Source organism: Protopterus annectens, chromosome 4.part0 (assembly GCF_019279795.1).
Source record: "Protopterus annectens isolate FY-2018-M chromosome 4.part0, PAN1.0, whole genome shotgun sequence".
Lineage (NCBI taxonomy): Eukaryota > Metazoa > Chordata > Ceratodontiformes > Protopteridae > Protopterus > Protopterus annectens.
In genome coordinates this window covers 1,915,802,944-1,915,824,623 of record NC_056733.1, presented here as the reverse complement: position 1 = coordinate 1,915,824,623, position 21,680 = coordinate 1,915,802,944, and the positions used below count along the sequence as shown (strand labels likewise).

Below are 21,680 nucleotides of genomic sequence, written 5' to 3'. Positions count from 1 at the left end.
TACTTATAATACAAAAGGTATTTGTTTACTTATGCTTACACTAGTGTATCAGTCTTCAATCACTTGTTTATTGGTACTGGTAATAACTATGTTTCTGCAACATGTTTGGTTCCTTACAGTATGTTCAATTCTATCAAAAGTAGTGGTGCTTTTATCTGTAGCATGCAATTGCATAGATTACATCCAATGGATTATGTTTCTATCCACTGCAAAAATTTAATCTAAATCCTAAACTAAAGCATGTCATAATTGGCTGCATAACGTTTAACAGAACAAGTCTGAATAGATTTTCCTGGAGGGGATGCACTGCTTATATTTTTATTTGACAAATTATGTCTTTTCACAGTCTGTTACTCTAGGTAGATTTGAATTACAGTTACTGTATAATGTATACTGTTTATATGCTTGTTGTTTATTTGCTTGTTATTTCCCTGGAATGCTAATTCCACCTAATACGCGGCTTCTCAGCGCTTCTGTGGATCACTAGTGATATCTGCATTGCTTACTGTACTTATTTCCTTGTTTCACTTGAAAGAAAGTTACTGTTTGTCGTTTTTGCATTTAAGTTACCTGTAACACATTGCACTTAAGTTACCTGGCACTTGCTCGCTAAAGCAATTATATAAGTCAGCACTAAAAATTAAAAGCACTACACCCTCACTCCCCACTGGCCCTTGTTTTCAATTATTAAGGAATTCCCAATATTATTCTAGCATGTCCAAAGGTCAGTTGTCAGTCTCCTCTCCGGTCCAGCTGGTGAATCTGGGAATCTTGAGGCAATGTTACAACTGCCTCATGTACACAGACAACCCTCTCCTCCTCCCAACAAATTCCAACACATGTGAGAGATGCAACCATATAGCCAAACTGGAGGCTAAGCTCTCTCAACTCAGTACTGGCATAACCAGTCAGGAGGAGAAGGAAACCACACTCACTACAATTCCAGTCTCACATAGACCTACCGACAGCAAACCAAACACATAATCACACAAAACATACTGGAGGCTCTAAATAAAGATCTGCCTAAGCAGCAGAGACCTCCAAAGCAGACACCCAAGCAACCACCACCCCAAAACAAAACACATGCAACACATATCTCACAAAGCCAGTGTGCCAAACAGTCAAAGCCCTTAAGACTAAACAACACACCTGATACACTTGTAATAGGTGACTCTATCGTCAGGCACACTGACGTCCGCTCACCAGGCTGAACAAGGAGAGGGTCACAGTGAGCAGCCTGTCGGGCGCTAGGATCCGCCACATAACACAAGCACTCAGGTCACTCCAAGGCAAGTACAAATATGACTCAGTCATTGTCCATGCTGGTGTGAATGACCTGAGATGTACCTCCCTGGACTACATGAAAAGAGACATAAAGGAGCTCTCTGAGCATGTAGCCCAGGCCGGTATGACCCTGACCTCGAGTAGCATCTTACCCTCACCAAGAATGATGCCACAATATGAAGACAAGATGATCAATTTCAACAATTGGCTTAAGTACTGGTGTCATTCAAAGGGGATCCAATGCCTGTCAGCTTGGGATGATATGCTCGACAAGCCACGATGCTTCGCTAGGGACGGCTTGCACCTGTCACCCTGGGCTTTCGGATATTGACAAAGGCTCTTGCTACCCCATAGTGCCTTTTTAGGCAAGGCTCAAAAGACAAACCCATCTCCATAGGTATCACAAGGGATAAGAAACTAAGAGTAATGCTACTCAACGCCAGAAGTCTAAACCTCAAGATGCACTTTTCGAAACTCTCCTTAGCATGGAGAACATCGATATCTGTGCAGTAACAGAAACCTGGTTCAGGGCTCCTGAGAGCACCCCAGCACTACCAGGTTATACCTCATACCATGCTTTTCGGCCCCAAAACTTGGACCGAACCACAAAAGGAGGGGGAGTATTGATATTCATGAAAGATACCCACACCTCCAGGTTGGTGGCAAAGCACGAAGCATCAGAGACTATCCATGTGCAACTAGCAGTGGGTAAAACTGCCTTCCAGTTTATAGCCTGCTACAGACCACCCTCCCAAACCCAGGAACCCCACTCGGCCTTTCTGAGAACACTGGAAAATATGAAGGTCTCTCCAAACACTATTATATTGGGCGACTTCAACTACCCAAACATAGACTGGGAGCATTACTCTAGCTCCAACACCCTAACCCAAAGGTTCCTAGAATTTATAAACTCAAATGCTATGGAACAACTTGTTATCACTCCCACAAGAGGGGAAAACATACTGGACCTGATCATCACCAACATGGGGACTCTATGCTCCAGACCAGAAGTGTATCCCTCACTGGTAAGATCAGACCATAAACTAATCTCACTGGATATTCACATCCTGACCCCACCCCCTGCCCAGAAAACCACAGTGAAAAACTTCTCTAAAGCAAATTTCACACTCCTCAAAACCGAGGTGGAATCCTTCAAAGCCCCCCGGGCCTGTGGAAAATACTGCCCAGACCGCAGAATCCTTTATAAACGCATTCTATGAACACCTTCAGGAATGCATGGATCATGCGATCCCAAATAAAACCAAGACCCAATCCTCCAAAGGCAGACGTCCTGTCTAGTGGACCCCAGCCATAAACAAACTATACAATAGAAGGAGGAAGCTACTAAATGATAGAGCAAAATCCCAAAAAGGGAAGGCATCACTGATCAGTATTAGCAAAAAACTACGGGCACTCATAAAATTGTCTAAGGCCAGCTTCGAGAGAAAAATTGCACAGGACATTAAGGATAATCACAAGGCTTTCTTTAGTGATGTTAGGAACCTGGGTGGTAATTCCCAGATATGCTCAGAATTAGTCCAAAATGACAAAAAATACACTGAACCCACAGACATTGCCAGCATCCTAGCTGACAGGTTCAGCACAAACTTCTTCCCCCCCTCCCCACCAAAAGGGCAAATATCTATCCCAGCAGAGTGCTGCCCCCCTGACATCTCAGATGCTCAGGTAAGAGCTGCCCTCTCCAAAGCAAAAAACACAGCATCAATGGGACCAGATGGTGTCCCGGGCTGCATCCTACATGAACTCCAAGAAGAGCTAAACCCAAACATAAAACTACTGTTCAATCTCAGCCTTACTACAGGATATGTGGCCAAAGAGTGGCGTACAGGAACAGTGGTCCCCCTCCATAAAGGTGGTGCCTCAACGGATCCTGGAAACTATCGCCCCATAAGCCTGACTAGCTTGGTCTGCAAAGCTATGGAAAGGATCATCATGGACCTCATAAATAAAGATATTGGGGACCTACAGACACTGGATCCTACCCAGTTCGGCTTTGTTAAGGGCAGATCCTGCCTCTTAAACCTGGTTGATTTCTTTGAAACAGTCACCAAGGCCATTGACGAGGGGAAGGTGGTCCACACAGCCTACCTGGACCTCGCAAAAGCCTTTGATACAGTACCCCACTCAGGCATTATAGATAAGCTCACCAGCTTAAATATAAACCCCTATGTCACTAGATGGATTGCAAACTGGCTGAAGGACAGAACCCACATGGTTAGAATTGCTGGAGCCATGTCAGACTCCAAACCAGTTACAAGTGGTGTCCCACAAGGCTCAGTCATGGGACCTCTCTTGTTCGGTATATATTTCTCGGAGGTGCAGGCCAACACGGAAGGACTTTGGCTGACCAAGTTTGCAGGTGACTGCAAACTGGGCGCTGTAATCGACTCTCCAGCCGACACAAGCATCCTCCAAAAGGGCCTCATAGAAACAGACAACTGGTGCCAGAGCCATGGCCTCAAGCTAAATGCCAAAAAGTGTATAGTCATCCCCTTTGGCAAAAACAAAGTGCCCACAAATTACCACATAGGTGGTAATCCATTAAGTACAGAAGAAGTAATTAGGGACCTGGGGACCCAAGCTGATAGCAATCTCTCATTTGACAACCACGTGGCCAAAGTGGTTAGAAAAACATTTTATATAGCCTACCTAATCATGAAGGAATTTACATCTAGATCAGGGGAGGTCATCGTGCCTCTTTACTCATCCCTCATCAGGCCCATAATTGAGTACAGTGCCCCTTTTGGGATGTACCTTACCAGACACCTGCAGCAACTGGAAAGACCCCAAAAGTACCTCACCAAGAGGATCAAAGGGCTCAAACTGATGCCATATGCTGCCCGGTTAAAGAAACTCCAGCTCTACTCAGTGGCATACCGCCTGTTCAGAGGCGATCTGTGCCTGACGTATAAAGCCATGTCCAACCCGGAATTAATGGACATGCTGCACCTCAGAAAATCCAAATCCCATCGAGCTACGCGCTCGAGAGACTTGAACCTCAGCACTGAAATAAATAGGACATGCTGGAGGGACAGATTCATAACCCAGAGGCTCTCTTCACTCTGGAATAAAATCCCAGTCCAGGTTAGGCAGAGTCCCTCATTGACTCTCTTCAAGAGGAATCTTGATGAGTGGATGGGAGATCGTAGGTTTACCCCGGGTATCACTTCTGTGTCACTGTTAGACAGAGGCACAGTATACTAACCTCGAAAAAGGGCAAGGCAAAATAAATTTAAAATGGGTGGCGAAAGCCAAACATTCTGGCTAGGCGTATAAATGCTTAGGGCAGATAGCCTAGTATGAACCTATGAACCTATGAACTGTTCCGGCCTATAATAAATTGTCTTGAACATTCCACATGTGGGTCTGCTGCATCAGAATGGGAAATTTCAAGATTTCTCACAGCTGAAGTACTTCTTTCTGACATATGCTAGACATTATCCAAACACTTCAGCTAGAGAAATAGTCTTAAACACTTTTCTATACCTTTTACCTTCTCTTTCAGAAGCCAGTGAGACCAAGAATGAAGTAATAGATCTAAAAAGAGTAAAGTAGATAGGATGCTCAGCTTTGTCTAACAGTACAAGAAGTGTATCGCCTGGTCGTTCAGTTAAAACAGCTCCTTTATGATCATCTTTGATAGATGTTTTTATCCCATACTTTTCATAAAGAGCATCGCATAATATTATTTGTACATTGTATATTGGATTTCAGTCTTACTAACTGTACTTACAAGCACAAATGATATCTAGTATTATGTTTAACTATGCCATGTGTTACACTTTGTATATTTTCAACTGTGTTCTACTGCATTTGTCATATTTTTAATTGTATCTGTGTTGTATTAGCTTACTTTTATGTGGAACTTTTCTCCCCGGGCCTCCGCTGAAAAAGGATTTGTGTCCAGTCGGACTTTCCCGGTTAACAAATGTAAAATAAATAAATAAATCTATGTGCAAACACAGTTCTACCAGTAACATTCCCCTGGTAATTATTTGGGACTAGGTATCTCAGTTTTATCATCTTAAATTTCTCTTTGTTCTTTGCACTACATTCTACATCTCTTTCCCAGTCATTGGGAAGGAGGCTGTGCTGTCCCTAGTGCTACCAAGATGGGAACTGTATTTCCCAACCTACAGGAATGTTCTTTTGCTTTTGGGGTTTCCCATCCTAAAGCCCATTATGTATTTTGGTACTGCAGAGGCACATGTAGTTCATGTGCAGCATGAAGCCATTCTTGTTACCATGGTATTCAGAATTGTTAGTCATACTGTTTTGACATGTAATCATCAGCACTTATGTGCACTATGCTAGTAGAGGAGGTGAGCCCTGTATTCATTTTGATTGTTCATTTGATTTACTGCACAAAGATTAACAGTGTGAACAATCTATGTAAAGTATCTGAGTTAATATTCTTCCTGATTTGGTCTTTAAGTAAGTTGTTTATGCATTGCTTCATATTGTCTGTTCATTGCTGATATTGATAGCAGCAGATTAATTATGTGCTCCTTAGCCCATGGTTTGTACTTCAGTGTCTGTAAAGTATGTTTTTTTATACTGTATGTCACTTTGCATTCCATAATTAGAACACAGTTTTTAGTCCTTGTAAAACTGAACCTCTGTTTGCCTCTATATTGGACTGTACCAGAAGTATTCTAGAATCGTAATCAACTGTAATTAAGCAGTAATATTGATTTTGTTTAGGTGATAATGGTCCTGTAAAGCTGCTTTGTGAAGTTTGCCTAGTTTTGATTTCCAGTACATTTCAGATGCTGTGGGCTACGGTAATTGTGGTTTGAATTCTTAGCAACTTTCAGTGTTCTTTCACTTCAAATGGTAATTCGCCTCAGCTCATAACGTCATGTTCTTTGTGGCCTGTTGTACAGTAGTATGTCTTCGTAAATGCCCAGTTTGTTCATATACCCATTTGGCAATTGTTTTCTCACTATTTTAACAGTATGTTTTTCTGCCACTTGTAGTTGTACCTTCTTCCTTCAGATTTCAGAGATGGTAGTACATATGCATCAACATAACGGGTCAAATTACAGCACAGTGCTGGTTCCCAAGTAGTGTGCAATTCCTCTCCTGATGCCCACAGAGATTTTCTGTAATATATTATTTCATGCATTGTTATGCTAGCAAGTCCTCCAAAGAGTTAATCCTTTAAAAGCTTTCCAGTTATCAGTGTAAATGCATACCCTTTTGCCTGTCTGTAACTGTTGATTTCTAGATTTACTTTTAACTTATATTGAGTGAGAATTTCCCAGTTCCTTTATTTCTTCATATTTACTTCATACCTTGTCAGACCAGAACCATCAGTATGCCAGCATGCTTTTTCCTCTTCGGCATTCAAACTTGAAAATGCTGGTGCTATTCTTATAGGAAATTTTGCTCACTTTGGCAAAGATAAGAGTATATCTTCTTGGTCTTCAGTCACTAGGCTGTCTGATATGTGCTGCATTTGTGAAACTCGTGGCACAGTATTCCATGTTTGTACTACTGCATCCTGAACTGCTACAGTCGCAATCATTGCTAAGTTCTCAGGAATTCTTAGATTGGATAGCCTTGCACTTTCTTTTACTTTGTAAGAAACAAAGCATTGTAAACAGTTAAAACATGTTCCTGTAGAAGCTGATAATGAGTATGAGAGCAAACAAAGCTCTTGGATTGAAAAGGTAGGTGTATTCGGGTCTATATCAGTTTGTCAAATAGTCTGTTCAGCGAATAACTATACATCGAACCCACTTAAGCAAAAAGTCATTTTAGCGAGTGATCTTTTCAATGAATTTGTTCACAGGGAAAGGAAGTAGTTGGCCATCATCGGGAATTTGCCCCTTTCCCCACTATAGTGTGACCTCAGAGTTTGTATATTTAGTTTGTGGGTGAGGGGACACAGCCCCCCACTTTGCTGAGTTTTAAAATGTGTAGTTTGTTATGGTCAGTAGCTGGCCCACTAGCTTTTTTCCTTCTGAAGAAATTTGCTAGAATGATCGTTCACTAAAATGACTTTTGCTTAAGTGGGTTCAATAACTAGTCATTCACTGAATAGAGTATTTGAGAAACTGATATAGACCCGGTGTACTCTGTGCTTGGTACGTGGATCTTGCTGCCACAACTGCCAGAACATGACATTTTAATATAGAATCACTTCCAGACAAGGCGACCGAGTATGGCTATAACAGACAGATTCTAATTGGTTACTTTATTTCATAAGTACCTATTTAATGCCTATAATGTGAACAGGATTCAATGAACTTTGATTAGTGAAGTACATTGTTACTTTGGTAAAATGTTTAGCTGGTATATTTTTAAATGTTTTTAAGAAAATGGTGTACTGTGTGTGTGTGGCACTGTGGACTAGGAGTGGAATTCTGATTATAACTAACTTATGTGTTCAAGGCATGGGTGTCAAAAAATATTTCCCCTTATAGCAGAGCAAAATGAAGCTCTAGACATGAATATTGACATTCATATTGAGAACACATAATAAGTAGTTAGCAGAGAGACCTGATCATAATTGTAGTACATGGGGCTTTATTGGATTCACGTGCTACCAATTACAGAAAAAAAAAATTAGGAAACAAAATTTTAATGAATGCGGAATGTTTTACAGCTTTAAAAAATCATAAAACACTTAGTGCAGCCACACCAACAGTGGGCAGAAGTTAATGTTAAACACTTCATTCTGCCACACTGTTGTTTTCTTGTGTAACAGTGAAGTGTTTATTAACTTTTAAAGCTGTGAAAATGCTTTGGAATACTGTTCTGTCATGGTTGTTATGCTGTAGTTAGCACAGCTGAAAGGTACTTAAAATTTTGTAAAACATCTTTCTTATTCTTGTATTAGAAAAGTACTTGACAACGTTGTATTTTTCTTAAATTTGGCGCATTGTCGTGGTATCCATGCAGTGCATTCTGTCTTATTTTCTCCAATTTGTCATCTTTAGATGTATTAATATTGTAAGATCATGGCTGAAAATGGACACCTGGGCCAGTCCAGTTACCCAAAATGAAATAAGTTTGTTGAATAACTTTCTGTGCTGGGCAAAAATATTTAACTGCCCATTGTGCCTGACTACTTTATATGCCTGACGTCATTCCTGCAGCAGTCCATGCGTGTTGATGACTGCGGGTTCTACTCCCACTCCAGGTGATTTAATTGCTGACACTGCAGTGCAATATTAGATGGGGGCTGCACTGTTGACTGTGTCGTCCTTTGGACGAGATGTTAAACCGTGGTCCTATCTGCTTGAGTTGGTAGTAGCTCAAGTGTATGTACAAGATCCCATGTTTTGAAAAAAATACTGGAAGTTCCAAGATGCCTTGGCCAAATTTCCCATAGAAGCAGAAGTGCCACCTTGGCTCTCTCCTGAAAGAAGGCCATTAGACTAGTGGGACTAACCTGGTCAAATAAAGGATAAATAAAATAAAGAAACTGCACAGTACTGACCACTGTAAATCCCATTGTGTTGTTGACTTTTACTGAGTCCAAGAAAATGCTACTATAGTAAAAATTTGGAAACCTCAAAGTCACAGCCACATATCCTCTGCATATCCTCGAGTTTCACCCTCCTTTATTAAGTTTACCTTCATGTTGCATGTTGGATCGATTATTGCCTCAGATTATTTGGGTTCACCATGCACTGTCCAATGTAGGTGAAACATGAGAAAAGTTCTTTACTCCTTTCTGTGTGTCAGAGCAAGGTGCCAGTTGTACATGTGGTGGTGTTGCTTGTTGCCATAGTTGCTTTTTTCTCATCCTTCTGATTATGAATCTAGTTGAAAATAATGATGCCAGTGCTTTGCATCTGTATAGATGTTATACTGCAGGCCTTTTATTCTTGTGCACTACTTAACTGTTCTCCTTGTTACACACTGTAGATTTGTACAGTGTTGTGAGCATTGCATGGTATTATCGTGGGCAGCATAACTGACTTCTCTTCAGTGTGCCATGCAGCTCAGTCATGGCACATTGAGCACACAGTAGCACCTACGTCATCCTTCATCTGTCAGTCCATTGATGGCAATTGTTTCTGCTCATTCTGTGATACTTAATGCAAAGAAAGTTCTGTAAATCTAGCTCCTATATCTGTTCTCATTATGTATGTAACTAAAGTAAGAAAACAGCTGGTAATACAGATCATTCTCACTAACATGGTACACTGTGAGATAACCATTATTTTCCAGTTTCACTCTATGGACAGAGAGAGAGACAAGGAAATGGAAGAAAAGGATGATGCTAGGTTAGAACAATTATGCGTCTTTCTCATTTTTTTTATTCTTATCTGCTTGTCTTCAACACATCTTGCTTTATCCAGCTGCTTGCAATTTAATTTGGAGACTGTGGATGGCTTAAGTGTTCTCTTTAGGTTGTAGCAAGGCTGTGTGGACTCTCCATGAGAGAAGGGTAAGGTAGGTGTATCAAACAGTTTTGTTTTGCAGCAAATAATTATTATACAAAGCGACAGCATCAACTACTTTCTGTATGTTTGTACTTGCCTTATAATGTGTCTGTATTTGTAATGTAAACATGTTTCATGTGGAACTTTATTCCTGAGGCCCGCACTAAAATTGGGCATAAAGTTGACAAATGAGTTACCAAAGATAAAATGAATAAATAAATCCATGAATGAGTGAATGTAGATTTAAAAACCCCAGTGGCTGGTTGCTGCATTGTCTTTTGGTAAATTGATGCTTTGTGCTTCACCTTAGTATAGCATGTCATAAAACCAGTACATTTAGATCTCCAACTAATGTAACTCGGTGCCAGCACTGTCAAAGTTACCTTGGTTGCTTTTGTTCCCTGACTTTGGTAATGTCAACATGTTCCATTACTGACTGTTGTTTCATTTGTTGTGCTTTACCCTGTACAGGAGAGGAATTGATATATTTGGATCCCCACACGACTCAGTTCTCTGTCGAAGCTACCGACAGTTGCTATATTCCAGATGAAAGTTTTCATTGTGTGCATCCCCCTTGCCGGATGAAAATATCTGATCTTGATCCCTCCATTGCTGTAGTACGTATGTCATGGAATGGTTTTGATATTTGTTTGTTTAACCTGTGTCCAGCTTATGAAATGTAAAATAGTTCTGTGTATTTGTATTTTCAGCATAGTGGAGTTAGATAAAAATAGAGGTGGTGTCAGAGACAAGCAGCTGAGCACACATTGTCTGCATAACTTCCAGCATGTTCTGCATTACTGCCACAAACTGTTGATTGGTGCACGTATACGTTAATTCCTTTGCCTTCATTCAGCTAATGAGTCCAAATTGTCAAACTGTATATGTTTGAGTACTTATTTTCCAATTTAGCAGGTCAGGGCATAGCTGCTCTACTTACACAGAATGTTTCTTACATTGCACTGTCCCATAGATTTGCTTTAGCATTACATTGGAGTTTTACCTGGAAACTCTAGGTACAATTTGCAGTCCTCCTTACTGTAATGAATATTATGGCACAGTGTGAGCATATACAGAAATGGAGGAGGCTCTTTATGAAATGAAGAAAAAGTGTTGGCTGAGTTCTGTTGGTGGTAGTGGCCCCCTGCTTGGAGACTGCCAGATCCATTGGCACACCAGCAGTGAGGCTATGAGAACTCCAGTGGAAGTTTAACAAATATTTCCAACTGTTGTTCTGTTCCCATACATTCCACTGTTACATGGCACATACTATGTGCTGTACATTAGCAAGGTACTCAGTTCAGGAATGAACAGCAGTTATAACTATGACAGATTGTATATTATGATGTCTAGCGTCCATTGCAGACAAGCAAAATACATGTGAACTAAAAGCTTTTGCATGCCCAAACGTCCTAATAATCTTGTCTTTCAAACAAGGGGCAGGCATAAATGTATATCTCAGAGACGTCTAATGATACCTATTGGTCTTGATCAGCAAAACTGACTAATGCATTCTGGTTGTAAGTATTTGGAGGAAAAGTGTAATTTTGTACTTCAGATTCATGAACTTTTCCTGAACTCAAGTTCGGTCAGGTACACTCCCTCTCTACAAGAGCTTGTTTTAGGATCAGTAGAGTGTATTGCTTGACTGGTTCTTCTCCAGCCACCTTGTCCATGTAAAGTCAGTTGAAATCATGGCAGATTTGATGTTCATCAGTTGTGAATCTGCATTTGCCATTTTGGGGAACTGTATTGGCAAAGTGCCTGCATGGTATTTCTATGCAAGACGTTTCCACCCTTCCACTGATGAATACTTGAGTGCTGGTTTATGTAAGGTTTACTTGTTCTTGTTAAACAGCGCAGTGTGTCTGGGCAATGATCTCAAAATCTTTAGCATCCTGTTCGCGAGTCTCCTAAGTAAAACTGGCCTTTCTTGGATGTTGCAAAGCTAAAAGTTGTGATGAACTGTGCAGCCAATCATTGGTTTTCAAGGCTTTGTAGATAGTATATGGTGGATGATCCTTCTGAAGAATGCTAAAACAAGGGAAATATTAGCATGCATGCAAGTGTTAATATTGCAAGACTAAACTGACTTTCTTTCAGAACCTTAGATTTCCTACTTAAATGACCCTGTGAACTTTTTAGCAGGATTCATTGAACCCCTTTTGTGGCAGCAAGCATGGTTACGCTGAAGTCAAGGACATTGTCATATCTGTTTCTTTGTTAATAAAGACAAACACATTTCAGCATGATGTTTCACTTTCCGGTTGAATAGTTATTGTTTACTTCTTCCCCATCTATTTTTTAGTCACCAGCCCATCTTGACCCAATCCCAGTGATATGTGGAACTTTGTAACGGTCAGAAATAATGGTTTCTCTTCAGAAGATAGTTTCTCCCAGTTATTTAAATCTTATTTCTGGCATTTCTGTCTGATTATCAGTTAGTCATAGATGTTAGAATTTCATAAAGGTTACATTTCCTTCACTGTAGAAAGAAGGTGTGATGCTTCCATTTCACAAAGGAATGTTATAGAAAGCAGTAAGTAGATTCATGCTCATGATCATCTTCTTCCCACTGGCTAAGGATTTGGAAAGGACAGCTTATAAAGCAGCTTTTTGATTTTTCTAGATATCAAAATGACACTGTCTGACTTTTAGTTTGATTTTCGTTGCAGCCATAGTTTGGTTGCTGCCTTTGGTCAACTTTATTGATGAAGTACTGAGGGAAATGGAGAAGAGAGTGGGCACAAATACACTTTATTCCTTGACTTTTCAAAAATTCTTCATGATTATGATTATAGGGAACTACATGCAGACTCTAAATCTTGTCCAAGTACTCTTACCTGGATAAAAAGCTACCTCAATGCTAAAACTTAGAAGGTGGTACTAGGGAAGACCATTTCAGTCCCCCAGTTATCCTGCATGGCAAACTCCAAGAATATAGCCTTTCTCTGGCTTTTTTTCCTGGGTGTTTTTCCTATCTATCAATTCACACTAGGAGAGTTGCAAAGATAATGCAGTAGTAAAGCATGCAGCTGACATAGACTTTTTAGCCCTTTTCTAGGTGTCATAGTTGTGATTGTGGATCCTTTCATCATGGCCCAATTAACTACAACTAGTTCTACAGGTCCACATCGCTCTGCAGTCTGCATACATTTCCCTTAGGTGCAGTGACTAACTTTGAGTGTGCCAAATTAAATGCAGTGAGGATAGGGGCTCCACTGCAAGGAGGTCAGTGGTGCAAAGCTGCATGTTCATACATCAGATTACGGCAGGCCATCCACAATAATTCTGATTATGAGTAAACTGTACAATCTAAGCTTCAATGGATGCTAATACTATGTGAGACTGTATTTAACAAAAAGCATTGATAGCAAATGCTACTAAGATTGAAATCTTGCATTTGTTGGATCCAGATGATCATTGTACTGCACGTTTTAAAATCTGTTCACTTCTAGGAGGTTGAAGCCAAGTTGCCATCAAGTACCAGGTTGCATATTTCAACTTTCAGCTCACATTTACTAAAGTATGTTTGCCAAGTATTGGATATCTGGTATATTTTGCAAAGGATGTTCTGTCTGTCTTTTAAATTTGAAGAAAGACCTTAAAAATCTGCTTCATTTTAGTGGCACTGTATGTGACAACCATTCAGGATACATTTTGACAGCAACAGATCAAGATTGTCAAAGTCTTGGTAGTTGAATATGAGCAAGTGCCAAGTATGTGGTGATGAGCACTTGCTTAGAATTTCTACATTGCTATTAGTAGTTGCTATATGAGAGAGTGCTCCCTTGATATTTCAGTGACCCTGTCATTATGATCCAGTCCCTTTCAGTGGGTTAAGGAGACTGGCAAAACATGCTTCCATTAGTAATGATGAGCAGTGACATGCAGCCATTGAGTTGTGGTTAGTTGAATACGTAATGTTTGCAGATTGATTTCAGCTACACTGAAGTAAGCCAGCTAGAATTCTTAAGACAGTACAGTCACTCTGGTATGTTTAATAAGGCTTCACTTAAGGACTGATTTATTAATTTGGGTTTGTAACTAATAATTTAAACTTGATCCCACAAGAATGGGATATGTGCATTTAAAAAATAAAGTATGTATTTCTGCCATCCATTCACAACCCCCTTTTTCAAATTTTTGCATGTGGGGTTGGAGTGTCACTTCAACAATGACAATCATCTAGAGCCAAGGTTCACACTGCCTAGTGGCTAGCCCTTCCACATTTGATCTTCCACATCATACACTCACACCCACATACAACTATGGCCAATTTAGAGTGTCCAGTCCACTTACTGCATGTCTTTGGAATGTCTGAGGAAAAGGGAGCACCCAGAGGAAACCCGTGCAAACACAGGGAGGGCATTCAGAGTGTGGACAGAAGGCACCCCAGCTGAGAATCGAACTGGGGAACCCCTTGCTGTGATGAGAAAACACTGCCTGCTGTGCCACTATGCCATCCCTACCACTGTGCTACTATTCCTACCGATTAGTTACAAATCTTGTTAGATGTTCAAAGAGTAGGAGGTGTGTACTTGCTTTTTCTACTCTGTCACTCTAGTTCAAGTCTGTTGTCATTTGGTATTTATCTGGTACATTGCAGTCATAAGTCTTGCTGTTAAATGCTGTTACTATTTTTAATGTAGTATGAGCTGTTAGGCTTATAAATACAATGGTTGTAGTCCTCATAGAAGAACTTCTGATTTGACAGGCTCATCAGCTTTATTTTCATATTGTTTTTAAACACTACATGATTGTGTAATTCATAGTTTTTTATAGGCTACATAGTAACTTATCAAAGTTACTGTGGTCACATTGCATAACATTGAAAAGATAGTCGACACCAGGAAAAGATAGCTTTGGCTGTAAAGTAAAACTGAGGTGGAATCCCCCTGCACCCCCTTTGTGTAAATATATTAACTCTCAATTTCCCAATCTTGAGGCAAGGTAAAATGTTCCCTCCAAAGCTCTGTGGTCTCAAAATAGTAAACCCACAATATGTGACTAATACGGAGTCAGTTAACTTCTTTCAGTAATGCTGTTATGCTGCATTTAAAGTCAAATATTCTTTTCAGACATTGAATATCACTTTAAACAGCTTCAGACAGAGTTCAGTAATTTCCACAGCTTTCACGTTCCTTACATTGTTTCCTTTTTTCAGTAATATTTTGCTTACTACTTGAAAGTTGGGGTTTATTTATGATAACATGTTTACTCTTCTAGCGTTTTGTGTGTTTTGTGACAGATTATAGTAACAGAACAGTTTAACCCTAAAAGTATTTGCTTTTTTAGCTAATAGCAATCCAAGCATTCCTAATGTTCATAAATGTGGTTCCTTCATTTCACTTCAACCCAGTTTAGCAGATAATTCAGATCCTGTAAAATGAATCTTTTATGTGATTCTTTGAATGAACTCTTGTAATTCCAAACTAAATATTCCCAGTTTGGGGTATTTCCAAAATATGTTTCCAGTCCCCGAAAGCCCTGTCTCCAACACTCCTGATTGTTTTCTGGAAAGATTCTACTGAATCTCTGTGGAGTATAGAAATATTTGTGGAGACATCTTCTTGCAAATATTCTAAATTTTCTGGACTTGTGTATTATTAACTTTAAAAGAAGTAATAGATGTTAGAGGAGACTAGAGAAGTGGAAATGCAGGTAATGATATAAAATTCCAGTAAAGGTTATGAAAAGAAGTGAGTAGTAGTTAGGAATGCTCAATTCAAGGAGAACATGGCAGAATATGAAATCAATGGTGTACTGTAGCTGATATCTCAGGGACAGCAGCACACTGTTTTGACCAAAGAGACTGAAATTGAGGACTCAGTAGAGAAAAAGAAGAACAAGGTTTTGATAAAGACAAATTTGTTAACTCCTGATATTAGGTTGTACCTGCTCTATAATGATGAAGAGAGCCTAGTATCAGGACAACCAGCAGGGGGAAAGATGTACTTTATGGATTTGACCGCTTAATGAATGTCGATAAAGTTGATATTGTATATAAAAAAAATTTCATAAAAATTACCTCAGAAGAACTTCATGTAAGGTGTGCTCTCACCAGAGAAGATTAGGAATTCTAATGCAAAGAGAGTTTTACATGCTTTTTGACTTTAGAGTTCCAGCCCTGAACAATTTTTGAGTAAAGACAGTGGGGCTGGACTTCTGCAAAGAGAATTTCCTTTTCCTCAGAACAGTTTGACTGTAGTAATTTTACTGAAGTCTTTCTTTGAAATGAATCCCACTTTTATTCAGAAAGCTGAATTAATTTTTTTCAGAACAGAATCTGACCCAGAGTCAAAGACAGCAGTTCAGAGTTTGAGCACTCATGTTTATTCAGACAGTGAAACTAACGAGTTGTCAGGCTAAATTTCAACACATTCATGGCTGATGTTGTTGCATGTAACATCTCAGGGGATTTTTCCTTATACTAAGGGTCTTGTACTGGGGGGTGGGGATGCAGGAGGGGTAATTCCCCCTTATTGAAATTTCTTTTATTGATTTTTAGCAGTTTTGAGTTTAGATTGTTTTTGAAAATTGCCTTCTTTTGAGATCCCATGTGAGTCATAAATTAGTGCATTTTAGTTATGGAGCCATCTAATGGCATTATTCCCTCAGAAAATCTCAGCCTGCTCAGAGGTGATCGGTGCCTAACGTACAAGGCCATGTCCAATCCGGAATTAATGGACATGCCCCACCTCAAAAAATCCAAATCCATCAGAGCCACGAGAGCCAAAGATCTAAACCTCAGCACAAATATGAATAGGACATGCTGGAGGGACAGATTTATAACCCAGAGGCTACCCACACTCTGGAACAGGATCCCAGTCCATGTTAGGCAGAGCTCCTCACTGACTCTCTTCAAGAGAAATCTTGACGAGTGGATGGGTGATCGTAGGTTTACCCCGGGGGTCATCTCTGTGTCACTACTAGACAGAGGCACAGTAAACTAAATTTATTTTGTACACTTTTGTATCATTACATGGGGTGGTGAAAGCCACATACACTATGGCTAGGCTTATAAATGCCCTAGGGCAGATAGCCTAGTACTAAACTATGAAATTATAATTATTTTTTTAATGTTTGAATATTTTGATTTGGGAATTCTCAATGTATCAAGAGAAAGAGAAATGTTTTACAGGTTAACAACAGTTAAGCAGGACAATGTTACAGGTATGCTAGCTAAACCCTTCACCATGTGAAAACCTGTTAATTATTAGAGGCATTATGTTGAAACAAACTGATATTATCCCTAAGAGTTTTTTTTTTATGTGACCCATGTGTAACCACAGTCATAAACCTGAATTAGCCTATTAAAAAAAAAATAACTGGGCAAGCCCGCTGGACACACAGATCTGGAGGCAATGTCAAGTGACTGGCTCAAGGTCACAATGTCAGCAAGTAGAAGCTGTGAGAATCAAACATAGGACTGCTGCAGGGGCTAGGTCTCTTAGCACATATTCTTAAAACATCTGCACCAAATGACAGAGTATGCATATGGCACCCTACTCTAGGAGGCAAAGATGGAGATTGCATATACAGCTCCCAACAGAGTATGTAGAAAAGTACAGTTGCATAAGTCTTATTTACCTGTAACAGTAGATGTTTGTAGAGCATGCTGCCTTACTGGCATGTGGGTAGTAGTGTCCTGCTACCCTGTCTCTGGCAGTCTATCAAAGTTTAGAACTCCTCCCCCTGCTTGTCTGTGGGTATGATGGACCAATCACCTTTGAGGACAAGGACTGCCTTTCAGATCCACAGACAGGACACATTCAGTTTTCTAGGGTCTAGAAGGAAGAAGAAATGAAAACAAAATCTTGCAAATACCTGCTGCTATTAACTAAAAAACACATGGACAAGAAAAAATACGCTGATCAAAAGCCACTATCAACTCCAACACCAAACTGTGTACATCCAGAAGTGGGGGCGGTGGATGGATACTGTCTGTAAGGCAGTGTGTTCTACGAACATATACTATTACAAGTAAGTAGGAATTACACAACTGTACTATGTTCAACAAATGCACTGCCTTAGTGGCATATAAGTAGATTCCCAAAGCTTGCCCAGCCTGGGAGGAGGATGGGTAAGGATCTAAGAGCTCCTGGACAATGGTTCTAATGAAGCCTGCTGTGGATTTAGAAAATAGATTTGCCTTGTAGTGCTTTGTAAAATATATGGACAGAGGACCAAGTTTCTTCTGCAGTCCACTCCTTTCCAATAAGCTGCTGAAGAGGAAAATGCTGAGGTAGAATACACTTTTATCTTGCCTGGAGTCCCGTTGATGTGGTGGCTATAACAAAAAACACTACCAGAAGACAGCCAACATGCATTGGTTTTCATAGAGACAGAGTGACCTTTCTTTGCCCCAGTACAGGAAATGAAAAGCCTTTTAGCCTTCCTAAAGGGTTTTATTCTGTGAAGGTAATACCTGAGCTGCTGATGCACATCCCAGGTGTGAAGTATCCCGTCTCCCTTATTCTTAGGTTCTAGAAAGAACACAGGGAGGTTAAGACCACTTTTGGCATGAAAAAGGGATTAGTGTTCAGCACAACCCTATCCCTGTGGAAAATCTTTTAAGGTTGTCCTACCACAAGAGCTTACAATTGAGAGACTTGCCTTGCAGAGATGAGAGCATGCTTAAACAGTTTTCCACATTAAAGACTTCAGGTAAGCCTGAACTGTAAGTTCTAAAGGCAATAAGGTCAATTTTCTTCAAAACTTAGTTGAGATCCCACAAAGGAGGAATTTTCTTGCAAGGGGGTCTCATATGCAGTACTCCTTTCATGAACTGCTTTACCAAAGAAAAGAAGAAAGAGGGGGTCCACTGGCAAATAAGCAGAGATGGTTGCTAAATTCACCTTAATGGATGCATATGATAAGCCATCCAGAAGTAGCTCACACAAAAATTTCAAGGCTAAAGGGATGTTAACCTCAAGGGGCCCTCTGTTCCAATTTAGGCACCACAAAGAAAACCTCATTAATTTGTAAACATAAGATTTTCTTGTAGCAGGTTTTCTGGCCTAAATGGAGTTGAGACTGAATCATCCAGGCTGTCTGTTGTAGCTGCTCCAAATTGGGGTGGACCAGTCATCTCTGAGACTGGGGTGCACCAGTCATCTCTGAGACTGTGTGAGCAAATCCAGTGTAAAAGGAAGTCTATGGTAATTGTCCTTGACCAATACCATTAAAAGGGAGAACCAAGACTGCCTGGGCCAATAGGGGGTCACCACAATGATCTTTGGAATTTTTTTACTGAATCTTCTGATGTACCCTGCTAGTCAATGGAAAGGCTGGAATGCATACAGTAACATTGTTGTCCAAAGGAACGAGAATGCTTCTTTCCTCCAAGCATGGCTGCAAGCATGTTTGGAACAGAATTTATCCAGCTATCTATTTTGAAAGGAGGTGAACAGATATATTTAAGGCATTAACCCAAATCTAGATTAGTCTGTCTGCAGCAACGTTTTGCTCTGACAGGATGTATGATGTCTGAAGAGTCAGAGAATGCTGAAAAGCCAGCTCCCAGGCCATCATTACCAACTGGCACAGACGATGAGATCTTGGACACCTGGGTTTGTTGAGGTACCACATTACTGTGGTGTTGTCCGTAACAACCAGACAAGGCCCTGGAGACCATAGATAATGAAAGACTTTCAAGGCATGGAACCACTGCCACCATTTCCTTGATATTGATTTGCTTTCATGTTTCTTTGGGACCTCAAGTGGCCTGGACTTGCACCCCCATTAACACAGCTCCCCAAGTGAAGTCAATCAAATCTGTCAGGACAGAGTGCATCAGAACGGGGGGAACTGTACTTTTCATCATTGTAACTCTTGTCTGATGAAGGGCAGCACAGATAACTGAGATTCCAGAGAATGTAGTTTCTAGGTCCAATACTTCTGGTTATGCCACAGAATATTCCATATTTGGAGATGGGTCAATGGTATCATGAGAATCATGGACACCATAAGTCCTAGAATTTGTAGGAATTCTCTTGCTGAGGCAAAGTTCCTTCTAGAGAATTCTTGAAAATAATCTGGTAAAACAGGACCTTGTTTTCAGGAAGAATGGGCATTCTTTTGTCGGAGTCGATAAAGCACCTCAGGAAGATGAGTCTTTACGAAGATGTCAGGCATGACATCTGAAGGTCCATCTTAAACCCTAGCTGGGAAAGTGTAGTTGAGACCTTCTCTAGCAGTTCCAAACACCTGGATACAAACTCCTCAGGGGGAGACATGTCAACACTGGCAACAAATTCTGTACCCCTTAACCTGTACCTAAAGAGTTTGGTTCTTTTGTACCTGAACCAGTCAATGGTACAGCCCCAGAGGATATGTCTGACCCTTGTGTCATGCACAGCTGTGTTACTAAAACCATACCAGGGGACTTGGAAGAAAAAGAAGGTAAGTGGGCCAATAGACTGCCCAAACTAGGCTACTTAAAGTCACAAACCTTAGGTTGTGGCACATATCTTGATTTTTTTTAAGTGCATAAGGGCCAGGGGTTGGTGGGGCACCATATCTCTGTTCATCAAGTCAGGGGACAAGAAACTAGCCAGCTCAATACCAAAAGGTAGCTGCAGGTCAGCCCAGCAAAAATAGACAAATCCCACTGATCTCCCTCTATATCTCAATCTAAATACTGCAGGGGATACAATTCTAAAAATTACATTGAATCAAATAGCAGTTTTGTTAACACATTTCCACGTACAAAATACATGCCCAAAAGTCCCCTAATTTTGTAAACAAAAAAGGCTAGTTTCAGTCAACTTAAATGGATGTAGTCTAAAACAGTATTAGACAAGAAATAAATCATAAACTGGTGAAAAGTACGTGTTAGGAATGCTTGCATGCAAAATGGTGCCTAAATCACAATTTTAAACTAAAAAATAATTTAAAATGCTATAATCCGGGTTCCTATTATATAATCAAAGACGCAATCCTTTGAATGCATCTTGATCGAACTTGAAAGCACGAAATAGCAAAATAGTGAAACGGCATATAAGCGATTTCTTTCCCTGGGAAAGAAATCGCTTGGCCGCCTCCATTACTTTGCCATTTTCCTCACTGTAGAGTGATATCGGAGTTGGTATATTTAAGTAGGGGAGTGAAGCCCCCCACTTTATGTAATGTTTTGAAGTTTTTATTTTATTTCCTTAGGGAAAAAAATCGCTTTTCCGAGTGTTTGGGATTGTAAGCTTTCACTTACACGAGGTCGATAAATCAGCGTTTGTTTTTTAAGCATTCACTGATTTAATATAGACCCTTTAATCCTACTCATTCACTTCAAGTAATCATAACCCAAAGTAAAAACTGCAGTATCAGCAAGTTTTCCAGTTAAAACTTCCAAATAAAGCTTTTAATCAACAGGCCTTACTGTGCAAGTCAAAATAAAAGCAAGTGCATATATAAAATTTCTAATCAGAAAAAAAAAACAAAACATCAAAGCAAAGCAGAATGCACTATTCAAACACTGAGAAAAGGCAGAGGGAGGAAATAAAAATCCCAAAGGGTTTCTTATCTGAGTTCAGCAGCTATAAAGTCCAAAATTAGAAGCAGTCTTCTCAAAGATACTTCTCTTACAATAGCTTTCGAAAACTGCAGGGGCAGTCCCTCTACTCGCAGGTGATGATTAGTCCATCACACCCACAGACAGGCAGGGGGTGGAGTTCTGAGCTTTATAGGTTCATAGGTGTTTACTAGGCTAAGGACCACAGGGGCCTTTTTAAGCCTAGCCATGCATCCCGAATTTCTGACAAGTTCTGATACCCTTGATAAGTGACATAAGCACCAAACCAGGGATGAATTTACGGTTTCCTGTCCAATTGTCCAAGTTGCACTTGAATTGGGTTAGGGAGGAACTCTGCTTCATATGGATGGGGAGCCTGTTCCATAGACAAGGTAGTCTCTGGAATGCATAACTATCTCTCCAGCAGGTCCTATTTATATCACAGGCAAGGTTTAAGTCTT

At 40.2% G+C, this 21,680-nt stretch overlaps 1 protein-coding gene across 1 annotated transcript in view; it reads left to right on the top strand.

The window, feature by feature from the left end:
• ATG4B (autophagy related 4B cysteine peptidase) overlaps positions 1 to 21,680 on the top strand; it is a 1,090,283-nt gene that overhangs the window by 741,600 nt on the left and 327,003 nt on the right. The window contains exon 10 of the mRNA XM_044069567.1: positions 10,179 to 10,324. Within this exon, the coding sequence (XP_043925502.1) occupies positions 10,179 to 10,324 (146 nt within the window). The remainder of the gene's footprint in view (positions 1 to 10,178; positions 10,325 to 21,680) is intronic.